Source organism: Ochotona curzoniae, unplaced genomic scaffold, assembly GCF_017591425.1.
Source record: "Ochotona curzoniae isolate NIBS_2020 unplaced genomic scaffold, NIBS_Ocur_1.0 contig_1, whole genome shotgun sequence".
Taxonomy (NCBI): Eukaryota; Metazoa; Chordata; class Mammalia; order Lagomorpha; family Ochotonidae; genus Ochotona; species Ochotona curzoniae.
In genome coordinates, this window is record NW_024464918.1 from 22394469 (window position 1) to 22414084 (window position 19616).

Here is a 19616-nt window from a genome sequence, read left to right on the forward strand (position 1 = left end):
TTGGCCCTGTGGTGGCCGCGGACACCCCCGCCGCGTCAGCCTGGGACTGTGGGTGCGTGAGGAGGTGCGGCCAGCGCTTTCTTACGGGCAGGCGGGCCACGCGAGGTCCAGCGAGCGAACGGAGCGCTCCGCTACCCCCCGGAACCCGGGAGCCACGCACACTGGCTGGCTGGCTGTCTGGCTAGGGACAGGCAGCAATCGGAGCAGCACTGCCGCCTCTGGCGCGAAGGCTCAGGCGCCTCCTCCCGCCCCAGTCACTGTAGCTCGGCGCACGCTGCCGGCGGCTGCCCTTTCTGCCTCCGGAGAAGAAAACCCTCCTGCTGCCCCTTGCGCTAGAACCATGGCCTCGGGTCGAAGGGGCTGGGATAGTTCCCACGAGGATGACCTGCCCGTGTACCTGGCCCGGCCGGGCACTACCGACCAGGTCCCGCGGCAGAAGTACGGCGGCATGTTCTGCAACGTGGAAGGCGCCTTCGAGAGCAAGACGCTGGATTTTGATGCCTTGAGCGTGGGGCAGAGGGGCGCCAAAACGCCCCGGAGCGGCCAGGGCAGCAGCCGCGGCTCGGGGAACCGGCCCGCAGTGGAGGTGGACACCCCGCGCAGGGGTCAAGGCCGGGAGGAGAACCGTGAGCCCGCGCCGGCGCCCGCCTCACCCGCGCCCGCTGGGGTGGAGATCCGGAGCGCCACCGGCAAGGAGGTGTTGCAGAATCTCGGTCCCAAGGACAAGGTAAGGGGACCCGGGTCTCTTCTTTGCCTGCCCTAGTTTCCTCCTTCAGCCCTGACCGCCATGGCCACGCGCAACTTTTCTTCTGCTCACTTTGCAAGGGGGTGGGGGAGTAGAAGGAGGAAAAAGGCATCCGCAGCTAGGACAGCTTGACCTCCTAACGGGGACCCCAGACTCGCATTTGTCCCAGTTGCAGCATCTTGGACACAGCGCAAGGGTGCATGCTCCCCACCCCCACCCCCCTCAGCCTTGAGCCACCGCGTCCCTACCCCTGCGTCTCTGTCTCACGCCTGGGCCATCTCTCTGGGTGGGTGTGTCAGCCCAGCCCGGGAAGTCTGAGGTGATTTCCAGGCTTACTCTGTCTTGGCCCTGCTTTGGCCCTGGATGAAAACCCTGTCACCAGGGCAGAGGGCAGACACATGCCAGGAAAATGGGATCATTTGCATAGTGTTGGGATGAAAAGAACAGGATGGGTGGTCTCTCTTCTCGCTCCTGAAACTTTTGGGTGTGGAGCCATTGGACTGAATGCCCAAATCTCCGTTCCTCGCTTGGGTACTAGCTCGGCGTTTCACATCTGTGTTTGCAAAGAGTGTATTTGTGTACATAGCTTGGCACGAGACTGGGTATCACAGGAATCCAGCTGTTCCACAAGAATATTGTTCTTTTTTTTTTTTTTTTTGAATAGACGAGGGTATTAAGGGTGCACATTAAACTAGCTGGAGCTGCCAGTTCCCTGCTGTTTTTACTGTGTGCCAAAGCCAGTGTCTTGTGAATATGTGTTTTTAAGGCAGTCATGTCACACTGCACTTGCTACAGGGATGGCACTGAAATCCGGCTTGCCCTGAGTTATGTCCTTATTTTGTAGAAAATCAGAGCCACAGTTCAAAAGACCCAGGGCCTGAGCAGGGCTGGATGATTCAAAGTTCCCACTGGGCTCTTGGGTTGAGGAACAATAGTCATTAGCTGCCCTCACCCTTGCCTAGGTCATGGCTGCTGAATCCATTGGCATGTATTATTCTGTCCTAATACCATCATGAATAATAACCTGAAATGGAAATGTCTGCCTCGGAACAATTACAATTGATGCTTATCCAGAGTTTGGTTGTTTTTCCATGAACACGCAGTGAGCCTGTGAAAGGACAGCCTTTCTCTCCACTTGTGGTTTGATTTCTGAAAGTTTGAAATGAACTTTGAATAAACTACCCATGCCAGCAGGAACCGCGAGTCCTGAAGTGAGCGCTGTTTCAGGCTTTATTCACAAAGGCACACCAGTGACCCTTGCAATCACTCCTCTCGTTGAGATTTTTCACACCATCCTGGTCCCGTATAACGGTCCCTCCCGGTCTTTGGATCTGAGCTGATTAATATGGAAATGTTCCCTTCCTGAGAGCAGTGATGGAAAAGGTCGGTAACCATTGCTATGAGTCAGTGCTACTCCCTGTAGTGAAACGCCACTGATGTAAGCCAGATAATATGCCTGGTTTGCAAAATCAAAGGATGGTAACTGAAGAAAGGCAGAATGTTCCTCCTTAAAACCCAGCAATTCTCCGATTTTCTTCCCTTTTGCAAACCCTGTACTTTCGGGTCCTAATTGAAAAATAATAATACAGCTTAAGCATCAGCAAGATTCCTAGGGCTACATGATTGTAAGTTGGAGCTTGCTGTCAGCCTCATCTGTGCTATGGTATTATCTCTAATTGGGTTGAATCACATTGCTAGAGGAGCCCACAGGGGTTATCTAGAGCCATATTTGATGGCCAGTTCCTTGAGAATAGGATTGTGTGGACTTCTCTCTGTGGCTGGAGTTCCGAGCACATGGGAAGTGGTCAGTAATAGTTTGAGACCTTAAGCCCCCTTGGTTAAGCCAGAGGTGCAGCCAGATCATTTGGCCTTTCACTAAAATACTGCCATTGTCAGTGAGTTCACTGCCTCATGAAGCAAGTTTGGAACAACTTAGAACCATATCTTGTAGCTTCCCCAAATTACTCTTGGGTCTAAGCTCTGAAGAGAGATGAGTAAATATGTTTATTTTGTTTTTAGATATTTGAATGCTTTTAAATATATGGCTCTTGTATCTGCCAGGAAATGCTGATTTCTGCCATAGTAACAAACAGCTCCTACATCTCAGTGGCTAATTCAAACAACAGTTTATGTCTTGTTCCTGTAACTTGCCTTACATGTGTCAGAAAGGGCACCCTGGTTGTCATTGCCCCTCAGAGGCCTAGACTGATGAAGGCTCCTTCAGTCCATAGGAGTATTGGGAAAAGTCATGTGGCAAGTTGTATGCAGATTCTTCAACTCGGTCGCTGAAATGATGAGTGTGGTGTGTGCTTGTGTCTCATTGGCCAAAGCGAGTCACAAGCCTGCGCTTCATTTCATTGGAGAGGTACAATCCTGCCATGATCTTGTCAGGCAACACACATTTGGATAATACCTCTAATATCTCTTTCAGAGCTGCTGGGGAGAAACCAGGCCCTATCCTTACTTCTCTGTTAGCCTGTAACTCAGCCTCTTTGTACCTCAGTTTCCTTTCCTGCCAAGTGAGATTAGTGCTGAATATTTTGCATATAATAAGTACTGAGAGCACAATAATTATTACTATTAACTCTTCAATTTTTGCTGCCTTTTATATGTTTGAGAGTAATTGTCACATTCTCCCTAACTCCTTTATTCTTGCAGTTCTGACTGACTTTTCAGAGTATTACTGTTTTGTAAACATTCTTCTAAAAATGGTGCTCCAGATGGGATATGGCTGCAAAGTGCGTTAGGCTACTTAATTTTCTGGATTTGTGCACCACGTATGCTTATGTAGTGCGAGATTATACCTGCTATCCTTATGGCCTTCTGTTATCCTTATAGTAAACGCCCTGTCACTCAAGCTTTAAGGAACTTTTCCATGTAAGCTGTTCAGGTCTGGGTGTCCTCATTCTATGCTGCTACGATATTGAATGTAACATGCAACGTAAAGATAATAAAACTTCACTGCAACATTTTATTTCTCTTCTCTTTACAATATCCATCAGTCTGTTAGCTCATCTTTCTATTGTATCATATAAGAGCTTTAAAGCTTAATTCTGGGATACAGCGCTCCCTCCTCCAGTTTTAAACCATCTATATCTGCATCGTTTATTGTAAATACTAGTTTTTTTTTCCTTTGTGTCCTAAGAAACATTTTTTTCCTACACAGAGAAAGATTCTACAGAGGCAGTGTTTAGCCACAAGTCACGTGGATAATAAAAGGGAAAAGCCAGAACCCTGACTGATTTTTCTGATCCAGAATCTACAACTTTCCAGTTTGGGAGGTTGCTTCCTTACGTTAGTTCAGCCAACCTGACCATTGCTTCGCTTCCGATGTTAATAGAATGTGGGGACAGACCAATCTTCTCTGCCTTACCTACAGACACTCCCCTTCGTCTGGCCATCCCATTGTTTAGGGAAGCTTTGAGTTCTGCCGTTCAACCTTTGAGAACATTTGCTATAAAAATAGGAACCTTCCAAGTTGAATGTGACACCATCGAAAGAGATTTTCTTGTGAAAAATGTCTTGAAAAGATTAAAAGGTGCATTGTCTCCAGTACACCTGATTTTTTGCCTCTCGTCTTAAGGAAATAGGTTTAATGAAGAGGTTACATAAGTGGATGGCAGAACACATGTGGGAAAATGTCTTGGGTTGTATGCTAAATGCCAAGTTCCAGGTTTGAGGTATTAGGTATTACTGGGACTAATATTGTGGTTTTGAACAAATTGTTAAATGAAGTGTTTAGTCTTCTTATGATAGGGATTCATACTTCCAGAACTTTCCACGGTAGACTCACACAACGTTTTGTTTATAATTTTTGATCCTAAGTGCCTAGAGGAGCCATACTAACTGAAAAGTAAATATTTGTTCACCATTTCCCAAGATGCTTTTCCATGCACACCAAATTTTGCTAGCGGCGGAGAACTCTGTAGGAGGAGGGTACTGATAACATTTGGTTGGCCAAGAGCGAAGAACATTGTAAGGACTTCATCCAAAGAAAGCTTAAGTACTGACATGCAATTGATGTGGGTTTATTGACATCTCCCCATTGGGAGCATTTCTTGTGCAATATATTTTGTTTGTAAAATGGACAGGGTATCTGGGTGGAGAGGGAGAGAATTCAAAAGCAATAAGATGTGACTTTAACTTCTTACTTTTTTTCTTTTTCTTGGTCCTAGGCTAAAATTTCCTAAGTTACTACAACAAGTCAGCATGGTATTTCTTACACTTACAATGAAACACAGCTGGGGATAGAATTCTGGGGTTAGAAAGGCCTCTCTTAGTTATGAGAACCCAAAACCTGAAGTATAAATATGTTTTTTAAGACCTCGCTGACAAATGTTTGTACATAGACTAGGGAAAAAAAAAAGGTTTCTGCTTACCTGGCTTGCAGACCACACTTGAATCACAGCGTGTATTTCCTTACCCAAACTTGGAAGTGTTTGAAATCACAGAGCTTTGGTTTAATTTGACAGTCAGCATGCAAGGAACATAAAAATGTGCCTTGTAAGTAATGGTGGGATTGGCAGAGTTCCCTCAAAGTAATGGTCCCCAGAGACTGGGTGGTGCTGACAGTTCTTGGAAGTAATGTTTGAAAGAGCCAGAGCCCTGCCCGGGATGACTTCTGTCGGGCCTCCTGTAGCCGGTGCTCTGGGTGATTAATTTCCACTGGGCAGGATTCCTCCAAATGTGTTCCGGTGAGACTGGGGATGAAGCTCCCTAAGAATAGGAGATTGTACCACGTGACTGCAGACTCAGCCCTCCTTTGCTCTGGAGAAGGCAGAAGGTCCTTTTAGGTGTGTAAGCACTTTTTAAATTAAGCTTCTAGGAAAAAGTAATGTTTAAATATATCTGAACTCTTACTGCGCCATCGAAGTACAATGAGAAGAGTCAGAAAAAGCTAAACACTTGGATAAAGTATGAGCCATCTCAGTTACCCGACCCGACTCTTTCACCTGCTGTGCAGCCTGGGAAAGTCCCTGACTTCTCTCTGAGTTTCCTCCTTTCTGATCACTGTGGTCATGGTCTATAAACGCTCTTGGTTGTACATCACTACTCAAATTTTTTTTAAAGATTTATTTATTTATTATTTGAAAGTTAGACATACAGAGGGGAGGAGAGGCAGAGAAGATCTTCTGTCTGCTGATTCTCTCCCCAAGTGGCCACATCAGCCAGAGCTGCGCCGATATGAAGCCAGGAGCCTGGAGGCTCTTCCGGGTTTCCCATGAAGGTGCAGGGTCTTAAGGCTCTGGGCCGTCCTGGACTGCTTTCCCAGGCCACAAGCAGGGAGCTGGTTGGGAAGTGGGACCACTGGGACATGAACAGGTACCCATATGGGATCCTGGTGTGTGCAAGGCAAGGACTTTCGCCACTAGGCTACCATGCTGGGCCACCCAAATTTTTGAATGTGTCATATGTGTGTGTTTATCTGTGTATATATAATATATATATAACACACTAACAAACTCTGTTAGAATGGACCTCTAAGTTAAAAAAAGTCAAGTATAAAAATGTGTGTCCTAAAAAAATTGTAATATAAATCCTACTCTTCCCTCTCTTGGACCCAGTGACTTGTCTTGCTTACCAGCTGGATGAATGCTTGGACTTTTGGGGGTTTCTGTGTAACCAAGGAGAGAAGAATATGTTGTTCTGATAATATATTGATTAATAAGATCATCATCAGTTTGAGATCTTCAGGGATATATGCTCTTTATTTTTAGCACTTTCTAGGAGAAAGGTTCAAAATTGTTGGAGATTTGAGATGCTGCGTTAGGCTTGGTCATGCTTGATGCCCCAACTGCTCGTTTTATAAGCAAATGTTTTGGGTAAAGTCACTGGAGCATGCTGAAAGAATATTGTAAAATAATCATGAGTCTTCAAATCTCCCTTCACCCCTAATTTTTCTTTATTCATTTATTATAAGCTTTTTCTTAGACTCCAGGCATGTAGGTACACAATCAAAAGCAAGTGTCAGAAAAAAAAAGAAACCAGACAAACCATGCAGATAAACAACAGGAAAACAAACTCTAGCTCCTCATGATCTCTCAGGAACAATCACCACTCACCTGACATTGTGTTTATTTCTTCTCTTTGTGTGTCTGTGTGGTATGTTGTGTGTACGCATGTGTTACACAGTGCACTTAAACAATCCACAGAAAGATGCAGTAGTCCTGTCTTTGAACTTTTTTTCTCACTTCAATGGTCTGAATGTTTATGACCTTCCCGAAGGTGGGGTCAGGAGGTGGGGCTTTGTGGGCTGAGTGGGTAGAGACCTCAGAAATGGAACTTCACAAAAGGTGCTTTGCTGCTCTCCCGTGTGAGAACACACCAATGGTGCTCTCCAGCCAGCAGGTGGGCCTTCACCCACACTCAACCCACCCTAGTATCAGACTTCTCAGCTTTCAGAGCTGCAAGACACAAATTTCTATTGTGATAAGTCAGCTACTGTGGGATATTTTGTTATAAGCCCCCCAAATAGTAAGATAGCACTTGAAAAAGAGTGTGATAAATTTTATTGCTTAGGGCAGTTTTAAGCTTATAGCAAAGTTAAATAGGAAATTCGAGGCACCCCCATACATCCTGTGCCCCGTATGTGTACAACATCTGTCACTACCATCATGTACCAGTGTGGTACATGCACTGAATTGATTCAAGTGTCACTGACGTGTAAGCATCACCCAGAATGTTAGGGGGTCATTCTTTGAGCTAATACCGATGATATGTGTCTACTGTTGAAGTGTCCTGCAGAGGAGTGTCACTGTCCTAGGGATGCTCTGGCATTTTTGGGATTTATTCCCTGGTTCATAAGCTCTTTAAAATTGTTTATTGGAACAGATTTGAACTGCTAAGAGCCAGTTGGGATGCGTGAATCCTGTCTTGGGTACCTGACTTTGCATACTGGCTTCCCTCTAGATTCCATTTTCCAGTGCACACCTTCAGAGGCAGTTGTTTTCTCATGACGTTGGGCCTCTGCCCTCATGCTGGAGGTCTGAATTGCTTCCTGCCTCCTGACTTTTACCTGGCCCAACCACAGCTGTTGCAAGCATCTTGGAAGTGAACCAGTGGCTGTCTCTCGGTCCGTCTCTTGGTCTCTCAAATCAGAAACAAATCGCAATTTTTAATCTCCAAGAATTTGGGGATTTCCTAGGTTTTATTCTATGATTGATTTCTGGTATAATTCCTTTCTTCTGACAGTAGGCACTGTATGATTTCTGTTTTGTTAAATCTTGTAGGATGTGTTTGATGGCCCAGAACATGGCCTCTTTGGTGAGTCTTCCTTATGAGCCTCGGAGGAATATGTAACCGGATGTTGCTGGATGGTGTTATCTGTAAAGGCCCATTATATCTCATTGTTTTATAGTGCTGTTCAGTTCAATTATGTCCTTACTGCTTCTCTGTCTGCTGAATATGCCCATTTGTAATAGAAAGATGTTAAAGTCTTCATCTGTGATGGTGGTTTGACTTCTCGGTGGAGTTCTAGCAGTTTTCACTTCGTGTGTTTTGATGCCTCTGTTAGGCACATGACCACCAAGCACAGTTACATCTGCTTGGAGTATTGACCTCTTTGTCATGTGATTCCCTGCTTACCTCCCAATAACTTCCCTTGCTTTGACATTGGTTCTGCATGGAATTAACAGAGCCACTTGTAATTGTTTTTGTTCTGATTGCATGGTTGCAGACTGTATCTTCCCTCATCCCTTTACTTTGACTTTTACATGTCTTTATATTTATAGTGGATTCCTCTTGTCAACAGACATTTGGATCTTGCTTTTTGATCCCAATCTAGTACATACTATTTTGATATTTTTTAGAACAGCAACATTTAATTTTATTGTAGTTGCATTAATAATTTTATTGTTTTCTTTATTTGTCTTCTTTGTGTTTGTTCCTGTTTTGTCTTCCATATGTTTTTTTGTCTTTTGATATTTTGGATTTAGCATTTTACATGATTTCACTTGCTCCTCTTTCTTGGCATATCGATTACACTTGAGTTTTTACTTTTTCAGTGATTGTCATAATATTTACAATATATGTTTAAAACTGATTAAAGTTCACATTCAAAGAACAGTTAACCTTTTCATGGTTAGTACAATACCACGTAACAACAGAATATTCTTAATTCCTTCCTTCCATTCTTTGTATCATTGTTTTTATCATTTCAGTTACACACATACACACACACACACACGCATACATAATACATAGCTACCATTAAATACATGGCTACCATCAAATACATGGCTGCCATTATAATTTGTGCAAATTATTTCTTTCTTTTTTTTAGGATTTATTTATTTATTTATTTTTTGCAAAGGCAGATATACAGACAGAAGGAGAAACGTAGAGAAAGATCTTCCATCTATTGGTTCACTCCCCAAATGGCTGCAATGGCCGGAGCTTTGCCAGTCTGAAGCCAGGAGCCAGGAGCTTTTCTAGGTCTCCCATGCAGGTGCAGGGTCCCAAAGCCTTTCTCTACTGCTTTCCTAGGCCACAAGCAGGGAGCTGGAAGGGAAATGGAGTGACTGGGATGCAAACTGACATCCCTATGGGGTCCCGGAAGATGCAAGGCGAGGATTAAGCCACCAAGCTACGCACTGGGCCTAAATTATTATTTCTTAGATCTACTACGAAGACAAATAATTTTGAAAATTTCATCCTTGCTTGCTTATTTTCTAATATCTCTTGTTTCTTCATTTAGATGTAAACTGGTGATCCATGTAATTTTCCATCTTTTCAGAGAACTTTTTTCTTGTAAAGCTGATATACTGGGAACAAGTCCTCTCAGTTTTTACTTGAGCAAGTAATTATGTCTCCTTCATTTTTGAAAGTTACTTTTTAAGATGTATCACTCCTCTCTTCTGGTTTCAGAGAGCAAGCCTGCTGCAGTTCTGACCTTGCTTTCCTTTAGGTGAGGTATGTCTTTCCTCTGGATTTTGTCAAGGTGTTTTTCTTTGTTTTTGGTGTTCAGGAGTTTGCATGTGATGTGCCCAAGTATTTTGGCCTGTGTCCTACTTGCAGTTCTCTGGGCAGCTGTTCTTCCGGATCTGTGGTTTGATATCTGCCACTGATTTGAGGAAATTCTCACTTATTATTCCTCCAAATGTAGTTTTTTTTTTTTTTCCTTTCCTTGGTCTCTTCTTGGGATTTCCATTATGTTCAGATTATACCTTTAGTAGTTGTCCCACCGTTCTGGGGGCATTCTGAAACTTTATTAAGTTTTAGCTTTCCAAAGTTTTACAGTATGTTTGTTTTCAAGACAGAGAGACGTCTTTCACTGTTTGATTCACTTCTCCAATGCTCCTGCAGATGGGGCTGGACCTGCCTGACATTGCGAGCCAGGTCTCAGCCTTATGTGGGGAGAGCAGGGACCCAAGTGCTTGGCATTACCTGCTGCCTGCTGGGACTGGAAGCAGAGATGGGTCATGAACTTTTGGCATGGAATTACGGCATCCCAAATGTTGTCATAGCTTTTGTGCTAAATACCTCCCCTTCTCTGTTTTTGGTTTCCTCCTTGCTTTTTGAGTATTGGGATTTTTTTTAATTGATGTATTTGGAATCAGATATTCTTCAACCATGTCTAGTCTACTGATGAGCTCACCAAAAGCTTTCTACAATTTTTTGTGCAGGGCTTTTGATCTCCAGTATTCCTCATGGGTTCGTAGAATTTCTGTCGGATTACTTTAGCGACAAAACCTAGAAAAGAAACTGAGTCTTGGATATCTGATTCAGGTGTCTGTAAGTGATACAATGAGATGTGAACATAATTCAGATTTTGGCTGAGGGACTCTCTTGCTTTCTGTCACTACCCTGGTTTCTGCTGAAGTGGCAGTTAAGCCTTGATGCTGGAGAGGAACCAGAATCTGGAATTGATTCAACAAAGAAAATTATCCAAGGTAAAATTCCTCATAGCAGAAATTTCTACAAAGTGAGAACATAAAACTCAAAGAAGAAAAATAGAAAAGCAGAATGGGACCCTAGAATCTGAAATAGAAAGAATGAGGAATTAGGAGACCCCAGAAAGAGACTGGAGATGAAAGAGGGGTGTGGAGGGACCCAGACAATTGTCACAATGTGCCCTGCCTGTCTTATGAATATATTTTTTGACTACTATGTCTGGCGGGTAGGTCAGGCCGATTCAAAGGCGTCTGCTAAGAGCAGATAGTATTTGAAGGATAGTGGTAGGATAGGGCTCAGATCCAAGATCCAAGTTCACGTGACATTGGAGCACACATTGCTATGCCGGATGATCTCCATCAAAGGCAGAACCACTTGGTTTGTTTCCAAGACTAAATGATGTCTAAAGAGAAAAGATGCAGTACTTAGGGGAGTTGCAAGAGGGTTTAGAGAGGGGCTTTATTGCTCTATTATTTCCACATCCTGCCACTTAGAAATAAATAAAACAGTTAAATGGAAAATTGCGTGAGAAACGGATATTAGTGGGAAGGAAAAATATATTGTTGATGAATGATAATACTTCACAGAATTGGTAGCCAGGGAAGACTATGAAGAAATAATGTTTTTCTCCTATACATCACCTGGAGAAGTCAAGAACCATATAGTTTTTCTTGTGGGTCAGGCAAAATAGGAAATTCAAAATAGGTGCGAGGTGTTTGAAACGAAGGTGATTTATCTAGTGGCGCATACTGTCAGATAAGAGTTGGCAAATAAAGAATAGATGTGTATCAGTGATCTAGAATGGAAACCAAATTTTCCATAGTGAGCTAGATAGTATTTTAGGCTTTGTGACTTATGGGTGCCTATTCTAACTACTCAACTCTGCACAGCAAAAGCAGATGCAGACAACAGGTCAGTGGATGGGTGCTACTGTGTGGTAATGAAGCTATATTTAGAAAAATGAGCGGTGTGCCGGATTTGGTTTGTGACATTGTTTGTCAGTCTCTGGTCTTGCAGACAACAAATGGGGAAAGGAGCAGGTGTTTGGTGCCATGGTTAAGATGTTACTTGGGATGCCCATGTCCCAGAGGATCTCGGTTTGGGTTGCAGCTCTGACTCTGGCCAACTTCCTGCTGATGTGCATGTGGGGATACAACAGATAAAGACCTGAGTCCCTGTGTCCCTGCCACCCATGTAGGAGACCTGACTAGAGTTTCAGGCTGCTGCCTGTGGCCTGGCTCAGTCCTGTCTGATGCAGGCATTTGGTGCACTGAGTCATCCCATGAAAGATCTCTGTTAGTCTCTCTTCCTTAAATAAAACAAAACCAACCCCCCCCCCAAAAAAGAAAACAATGCTTAAAGAAAAGAAAAGAAAAAAGAGGCAGAAGTTTGTGTTAGCGTGTGTTTCAGAAATTTGAAGTAGATAATCTGAAAAGCAGAGGGACACATTTTTCCCTTTCGGGATGACTGAGGTTGGAGGAGGAAATTAAAAATAAACACAAAGGCAACATTGAAAAGGAGAACAATGCAAGATATTTAGAGAATGTAAATTTATAAAGTAGAAGCGAGGTTTATTGAAGAACAAACTTGGGGGTAGGGGAGAGGTTGAGGGGGATAACCTGGAAGTGACAGGAAGAAAGAAACAAATAAAGGAAGTCCGATTAGGAAGAAGGTCCGGCTGGAAATAAAACCTGGCTTGCTAGCCAAAGGAGAGACCGGATGCAGTATACAGACTGAAGCTGCCCAGAGGATCCCTAGCAGTGGCAAGAAATCCTCCCGAAGGGGTGCACTGTGTAGCCTTTTAAAGTGAAGCCATCTAAAGACTTGTTCACAGAGTAAATATGTGGAGTTTGGGGGTCTGAAAGCCTGAGGATTTGTCCCACACGAGAGGGTGATGAAGAATTGCTTGGGATGACGTGTGTTCACCTTGAGGGATGCTGAGGTCAGGCCTTAGCCAGGCCACGGCTGCAGGAGCATTCACTGAGAGCCGGTGCCTCTCCATTCACACGTTCAGTCATTTCTTCTTCCACCTGACCCTGGATCCAACAGAGATGCCCTGAGTGCCCACCTGGGCTTCTTCATGGTCATCAGCACAGAGATCTGTCTGAGACTTGATGGTACCATGTTGGAAAAGAGATGGCAGCTTCAGAATTGAACAACCAGAAGGATCCTGGCCCCCTCCAAGCCAAGGAGAAGACAGAAAATGGATATTCATGAATAGATCTTTCCATCACAGGGAAAATACAGCCACCTAAGACTTGAGCTAGAAGCAACCTCACTCAACACTTAAGGAAGCAGAGGCCTTGAGAGGGCCAGAAAGAGGAACACTAAAAATTACCGAGTACCTTTGTGCCAGGAGCTTTGCTTTTTAATTGTGGTGATGGGTACATAGATATTATCACTCATAAAGTTACTCATAAAGTTTACCTTTTAAATCAGAGCATAGTTTATTGGTATTAAATCTGTTAACAATACTGTTCTCCCACCACAACTCCTGAGTCCTAGAACTTTCTTTCCACTCTAAAAAAATCCTGTACTCATTAACAGCCACTGCCTATTCTCCCTCTAACCTCTGATGACCACTCATCTGTTTTCAGTCTCTGGAGTTACCCATTCTGAGTATGTTATATGAACTTCATCATGCGATATGGGGCATTTGTGTTGTTTCTCTCAGTCAAGCAGCAGCCTGTTTCCAGTACTCATCTGTGCTGTTCAATTGCCTTTCGTTTCTGAGTCCCATTGTATGGCTGTATCAGATGTTGATTCTCTTTGATGGTTTTCAGTTCTTGCTTTTTATAAACAATGGGATGCCAGGAATTTATGAAAGCTCTTTACACTTAGTAAGTTGATGATCTCCACAGAAATCTTTGGGTCGAGGAGCTGTCATTTTACCCTTGTTACAGCTGGCAGGAGAAAGTTAGATGGCCTATGTAACTTATACAGTTAGTTTAAGGCAAGTGTGTGTGGGGGAGCTGTGGGGCCAAGTCCCAGTTTCCTGTTTCCCTCTGTGACACTGTTTTCACTCTGATCAAGAACTGTTGTATTAGGAAAGGACCAGCGTCTCATTCCTCGGTGTTCCTCACTGTCCATATCCAGGTGCCCTGGAAAGTTGGCGTAAATTTGTCAGATGAAGCTCCTCTGCTGAGTAATACCTCGGACACAACAGGAGGGATAGGAGACTAAGAATAAATCATCCCTCCTCATTTTAATAGCAAATATGTCAGGTCTGAAAAAAAATCCATGAGAACTGATAAGTAAACCACATAGATTTCAACAATGTTTGCACACAAAGAAACTTACCTTTTATTATTGTTGTTGTTGTTATTATTATTATTAGAAGGTCAGATAGAGAGGAGAGACAGGGAGGAAGATTCTTCATCCATTGATTCACTCCCCAAGCGGCCTCAACTGCCAGAGCTGTGCTGATTCGAAGCCAGGAACCTGGAGCCTCTTCCGGGACTCCCACGCAGGTATAGGGTCCCAAGGCTTTGGGCCATCCCTGACTGCTTTCCCAGTCCATAAGCAGGGAGCTGGATGGGAAGCGGGGCTGCTGGTATTAGAACCAGTGCCCATATGGGATCCCAGCACGTGCAAAGTGAGGACTTCAACCGCTAGGCTACCATCCTGGGCCCTAAACTTATCTTTTGTTTTCATTTTTTCCATGAAATTTTGCCAGGTGCCATCCTCTGTTAAATAACTGACATGTTCAGGAGCAGAATGTTATAAATAAATTGGGGCATATTCATCTGTAGGCACACTACAGAGCCATGAGAGAGGGTGCTGCACTGATGGAACCAAGTATTCTTAGCTTATTTGGCTCCTCTTCAGTGGGGCATTGGCAGCAAACTTGAGGATGGGGGTGGCGTGTGTCACATGACGGAATAACCTGCCTCAGTTGAAATACCTCCCGTTGGCAGATTTCTATCTGCGACCCCAAACCCATACCCTCTGCCACAATAAAAAACAAACTCGATGGAGATTTGACAGATTTAGCCAGTGTGTAATTCTGAGCAAAGCGATAATGAGTACCATGCTTTCTCCTGTTCCTTCAGCTGCACTTCCCCCACATTTCCCCCAGTGTCTTGGTGTTGCTGTTGTAATTGAATAAAGACAATACCATTTCTCTTACAAACAAGATTTTCTGCTCAAATTAACATCAAAACAGACTTGACCAAAAATGGGGATGAAACCTCTCTGGAGGCACAACAAACATGACAAATGTTAAGAAATATGGGCTATAGCATAAGCAGGGACCATTGCCAGTGAAAGACTCCACAGAGCCCATTGTGTGATTTTTTTTCTTTGGCATCCCAACATTTGGGAACTATTAATGTGTAGGGACCAGTTCTTTTCCCTAAATAAGCATTTCTGTCTCCCAGATTCCTTGCAAAATCCTTCTGATGATTTGGGAGACCAGTTAACAAACCACACCGACCATATGCAGTGGAGGCCTGATCATCTGTGACACACAGTGTAGATTTGAAGGATTCAGATACTTGGTGATCCCCACCCGAAATGTTACTTTGCTTTTCTTTCTGAATGTTGCCAGTAAGCACTTGTTTTGGATCTGATTCTGTCTGCACTGTTCGAGCCTCACAAAGGATTTGGGAAATAGCCCTTCTTGGTATTGTTAATACAAAGCAATACTCTCTTGTTATTGTTTGTGAATTGCTAATTGCAAAATGACTCTGTGTAAATTAGTCATTGTCTCCAAGGACATAGGTTGTTGATGTTTGATTCCAAATTTCCCCTTTCAAGTCATGTCTGCTCATTCAGTCACAATAGCTGTAATATTGTTATATTTCCATAGAAACCATCTGTAAAGTCACAGACACAGGATTACACCCTCCCTGCAGGCGGAGGCAGGAAGGCCAGATGGGTTAGGAAAGGGAAAAGGCCCTTGTTGAGACATAAATCACTTGGTAAAGGGGGGAGACTGTGAGGGAGGAAACCACTTTAGGAGAAGAATTGTGTTCCAGCAGTATTTGCTTCAGGGTGAAATTCCCAAATGACGTGGCCAGCAGTGCAGGCTCATTTCCAAGGCTGGTGGCTGGGACCCTGATACCAGTGAGATTGGAGTCTATGATTTCTTCTACAGACAGCTGATTTCTCAAAGCTTCGGCCCCAGACAGACTGATTTAAGGTTATGGTCAGCTCCTGTGTGTTTGAAGATTGGTCAGAAAGTAAGGTCTAGCAGTCACCGTGGTGTGCCAGGCTGGACCTTTCACTCCATCTTGCTAGTACCCCGGGTTTCTTGTTTTACAGACTGGGTACCTCAGCTGCTCTCACTCCTGTTCTTCAGGGCTCAGCTTCATCTGAAATGTTCCTGGGACCTTTCGTAGGCCCTTATAGCTGGTTAATAGTGGAAATGTCCATGAGGCTGTCTTTGGTTGCTAGTTAACCTTCTGTAACATCAATGCTTGCTAGCCCATCTGCCACTAGCCTGAGAGCTCATGGTAGCACGCCTACATGCTTTCGAAGATTTATTTTATTTATTTGAAAGGGAAATTTACAGAGAGAGAGGGCAAGGGAAGGAGGCAGAGAGAAATGGAAAGAGAGAAAGAGGAGAGATCTTCTATGCCTGAATAGCTACAACAGTCAGGATCAGGCCAGGCTGAGACCTGAGCCAGGAGCTTCATCCAGGTCCCCCACTTGGATGCAGGAACCCAAGGACTTGGGCCATCTTCCATGCCTTTCACAGTAGCATTAACAGGGAGCTGGACCAGAAGTGGAGCAGCTAGGACTCAATCCAGTGGCCATGTGGGATACCAGCATTGCAGGCAGTAGTTTAGCCCATGATGCCACAACCCTACCCCCATACATATATTTTTGAGTTCATGAATAAGAACTTAATAACTTCCTAAGAATCTACCTTTTTTGAGATTGGCTTTGTGTGGCTTCCTGATGTGTTGGTTTGAACTGACTGATGTTCATGAATTTTCAGTTTTAATTCTGGTATTTGTTGAGGATCTGCATTTGTCAAACACTGTGCTAACTTCTAGGGAAACAACTATTTTAAAAAGATAGGTAAATACATTTTTAAAAGTGATTTATTTGTGCCAGACCATCCCAAAGGCTCACCTTCCTGCTTGTGGCTTGGTACTGTCACTTTTAGAAGTACATCTAAGAAGTACATTATTTGTACTTTTAGAAATGCATCTCATTATAAAGCAGCTTAGAGATGTTCCTGAGACCATGTGCTGCCTGGTGGAAAGAAATTGGGTCTGAAAATCAAAAGTGGAGGGGGGAAATGTGCTTATCTTACTGTGTAAATGTGGCCCAGTGCCCTCACGTTTCTGAATCTTAGGTTTCTGAGTTTTTAAAAGAAAATTTTAGTTGAGTTAAATATGAGATTTTCTAGCAACACCTCAGTTTTAAAAACCGTCTGAGATAATCCTATGTATAATTCTAGGAGACAGACGAACTGCTTGAATGTAGCTTTCCCAAGCTCTCCCTTCCAGTTCCCCTCGTACCCTTTGTGGAAGATGAATGAGAAGCACAGCTGGGAACCCACTGGAATGAATTATTCTTGGTCCATCTAGCTCTGAAGTCCAAGAGGTCTGGAAATATAGGCACTCAACCCCACAATTAATGTCCCCCATCGCTTGCCAGCAGACATCACGAACACGTGTGGGACTCGGAGGCCTGATTTTGAACCCAGAACCATCATTTCTCTTCTCAGCCGGTTTCCACATCTGTTATGTTGGAGAAAATATTCTTTCAGGATTGAGTTTATGAGATTCATCATAAAAGTTGCTATTCACTCTGTAATTACTGAGTTCTAAAGAAGTTGTGATGGGAAAGGCTGCACTGTGGGATTTGAGTATCTTCACAGGCTACTGCTGCTACGTCAAAAGCACGAGGCCCCGACACTCTTCATCTAGGTAGTTTTTCCACTGAGCAGTCTTGAGGGGTGAGGTAATACTTCTGTAGGCAGCATAGTCTTACTTCAGCTTAGCGCAGTAGTGGGGAGCTCGCTGTCCTAACATACACTGTAACACAGCTCACATCCATGATGTGCGTACAGCCATCCACAAAGGCATCTTTGTACATCCCTGCAGAGGTTGGGATGTACCAATGAAAACTAACATCAATCTCTGGCTGAAGCTTTTGTGGGGATAAAGTGGTTTGTGTCTGACTCAGGAGTTCTTAGTCTTCTGTCAGCATGCACGAAAAAAAAAAAAACAGGGTGATTTGTTAGACTTAAAAGGGGAAAAAAGAAAAAATTCGGGGTTCCATACTTTTAAAAAAATTGTTTATCCTATTCACATAGAAGGTAGAGAAACAGAAAGGGAAATACACAGAGAGGGTGATGCGTTGTGGCATAGGGCTAAGCTGCTGCCTGTGACTCTAGCAAACCATTGGAGCACTGGTTTGAATCGCAGTTGTTCCACTTCTGATTCAGCTCCCTTGCAAATGTACCTGGGAAAGCAGCAGCAGATGGCCCAAGTCCTTGGTTCTCTGCCGTTCACATAGCACACCTGGCTCCTGGCTTTGAATGGCTATTGCTACTTCTCTGGCTTTTTCTCTATGTAATTCTGCCTTTCAAATAAATAAATCCTTTGAAAAAGATGGAGGGAGGAAAGGAAAGAGAGAGAGAGAGGAGAGACAGAGAGAGAAAGAGAGAGAAAATGAATAATCAATACATCTTCAGTTTACTGGTTCGCTCCCCAAATGGTTACATTGGCCAGTGCTCAGCCAGGGTGGAAACCAGGAGTTTGGAACTCGATTTGATTCTGCCATGTGGGTGGCAGGAACAAAGTACTTGGCCAGTTTCCACTGTCTTCCCAGGTCCAATAGAAGGGAGTTAGATCAGAAGCAGAGCAGGCAGGACTGGAACTTGTCTCTGATATGGGGTGCTTGCATCGCAGGTGGCAGGAATACCTGTAGTTGCACAACCCCTGCCATCTTGTACACTTCTTGATGTGTTCTATGTAGCTGATATTATCCACGTGAGGCAGGATCTCCAGCAGGTTGTGAGCAATGCTCCTGAGAGGATGTGGCAGTCCAGGAATGGGCATGTCCGTAAAAGTTGCAGGTCTCTACCTGAATTCTGCTCACAGGAGTAATGTGAACAGGAAGGGGGCTCTATTCCCTTTTCTTTTTTTTTTTCCTTTCTGTCCTGCTTTTTCTGCTTTCTGTCTGTGACACCTAACATGAAGCTATCAGATTAAAAACCCTGAATCATGTTGTTTGCAAAAGTTAGGGAGGTAAGAAGGATGGGCATGGAGGCAAGTGACAGGCACAGCCAGTGTCCCCTTGTTGCATGCCCATAAAATGGGGATCCGTCCATTTTACCAGATTCGTCTGGTGGGTTAAAGAAAAGTGTCCCTCAGTCGCTGGAGACTGGCCGTGAGTGCCCAACAAATGTAAGCTTTTTATTCTCATTGTGCTAAGCTTGCTTCGTGAATAAGCTGCTGCCTTTGTTTTCCAGTGGGGCTTGGGTGTCAGGCTTGCCTCAGGAATTATCAGGCCATCTGGGAAGCTGGCCTGGCAAAGCTGCATGTGGAAAACAGGCTTCAGGCCTCAGCACTTGCCCTTGTGGGTAGGAAGGGAGCTCTCTCCCCAGAGAGAGCCAATGAGCTGATTGTCAGAACAGTGTTGATTGATGAAATGCTGCTCCTACATTGGATCTGCGGTTGCTCTGATGTGGGATTCTCAGTTTATTTCATTTGTTATACTGCTTCCTCTCTTGCTCAAAATAAAGCCCCCTCGTCTCTCCCTTCTCCCTTTTCATCCTCCTTTCTGACAAGACGAAATGTCATTCTTGCAGTTGGTGAGATTCATACCACCCAACAGCTGTTCTGAGGTCTGGAGTTTGATGCGGTAACACTCTCAAAATCTACAGCCAGACTCTGAAACTTGGGTTTCAGCAGTACAGTCGGGACCTTGGAGATTGTGAAGTAGATTGTGAAGTAGACTCAGCCATAACCAGAGTTCAGGTCCCTTCCCAATATCTTATTAGCCCTGTTATACTGGG

At 44.0% G+C, this 19616-nt stretch overlaps 1 protein-coding gene across 2 annotated transcripts in view; it reads left to right on the forward strand.

Moving 5' to 3' along the window:
* Positions 1–254: 254 nt before the first annotated feature.
* DPYSL3 (dihydropyrimidinase like 3) overlaps positions 255–19616 on the forward strand; it is a 101593-nt gene continuing 82231 nt past the window's right edge. Inside the window, exons 1-2 of one of the 2 annotated variants that reach the window (XM_040976017.1) lie at positions 336–513; positions 556–727. In XM_040976017.1, the coding sequence (XP_040831951.1) occupies positions 341–513; positions 556–727 (345 nt within the window). In that variant the 5' untranslated portion in view covers positions 336–340. Of the gene's footprint in view, positions 728–19616 lie in introns of both variants that reach the window. The other variant, XM_040976007.1, reaches the window with a different exon arrangement.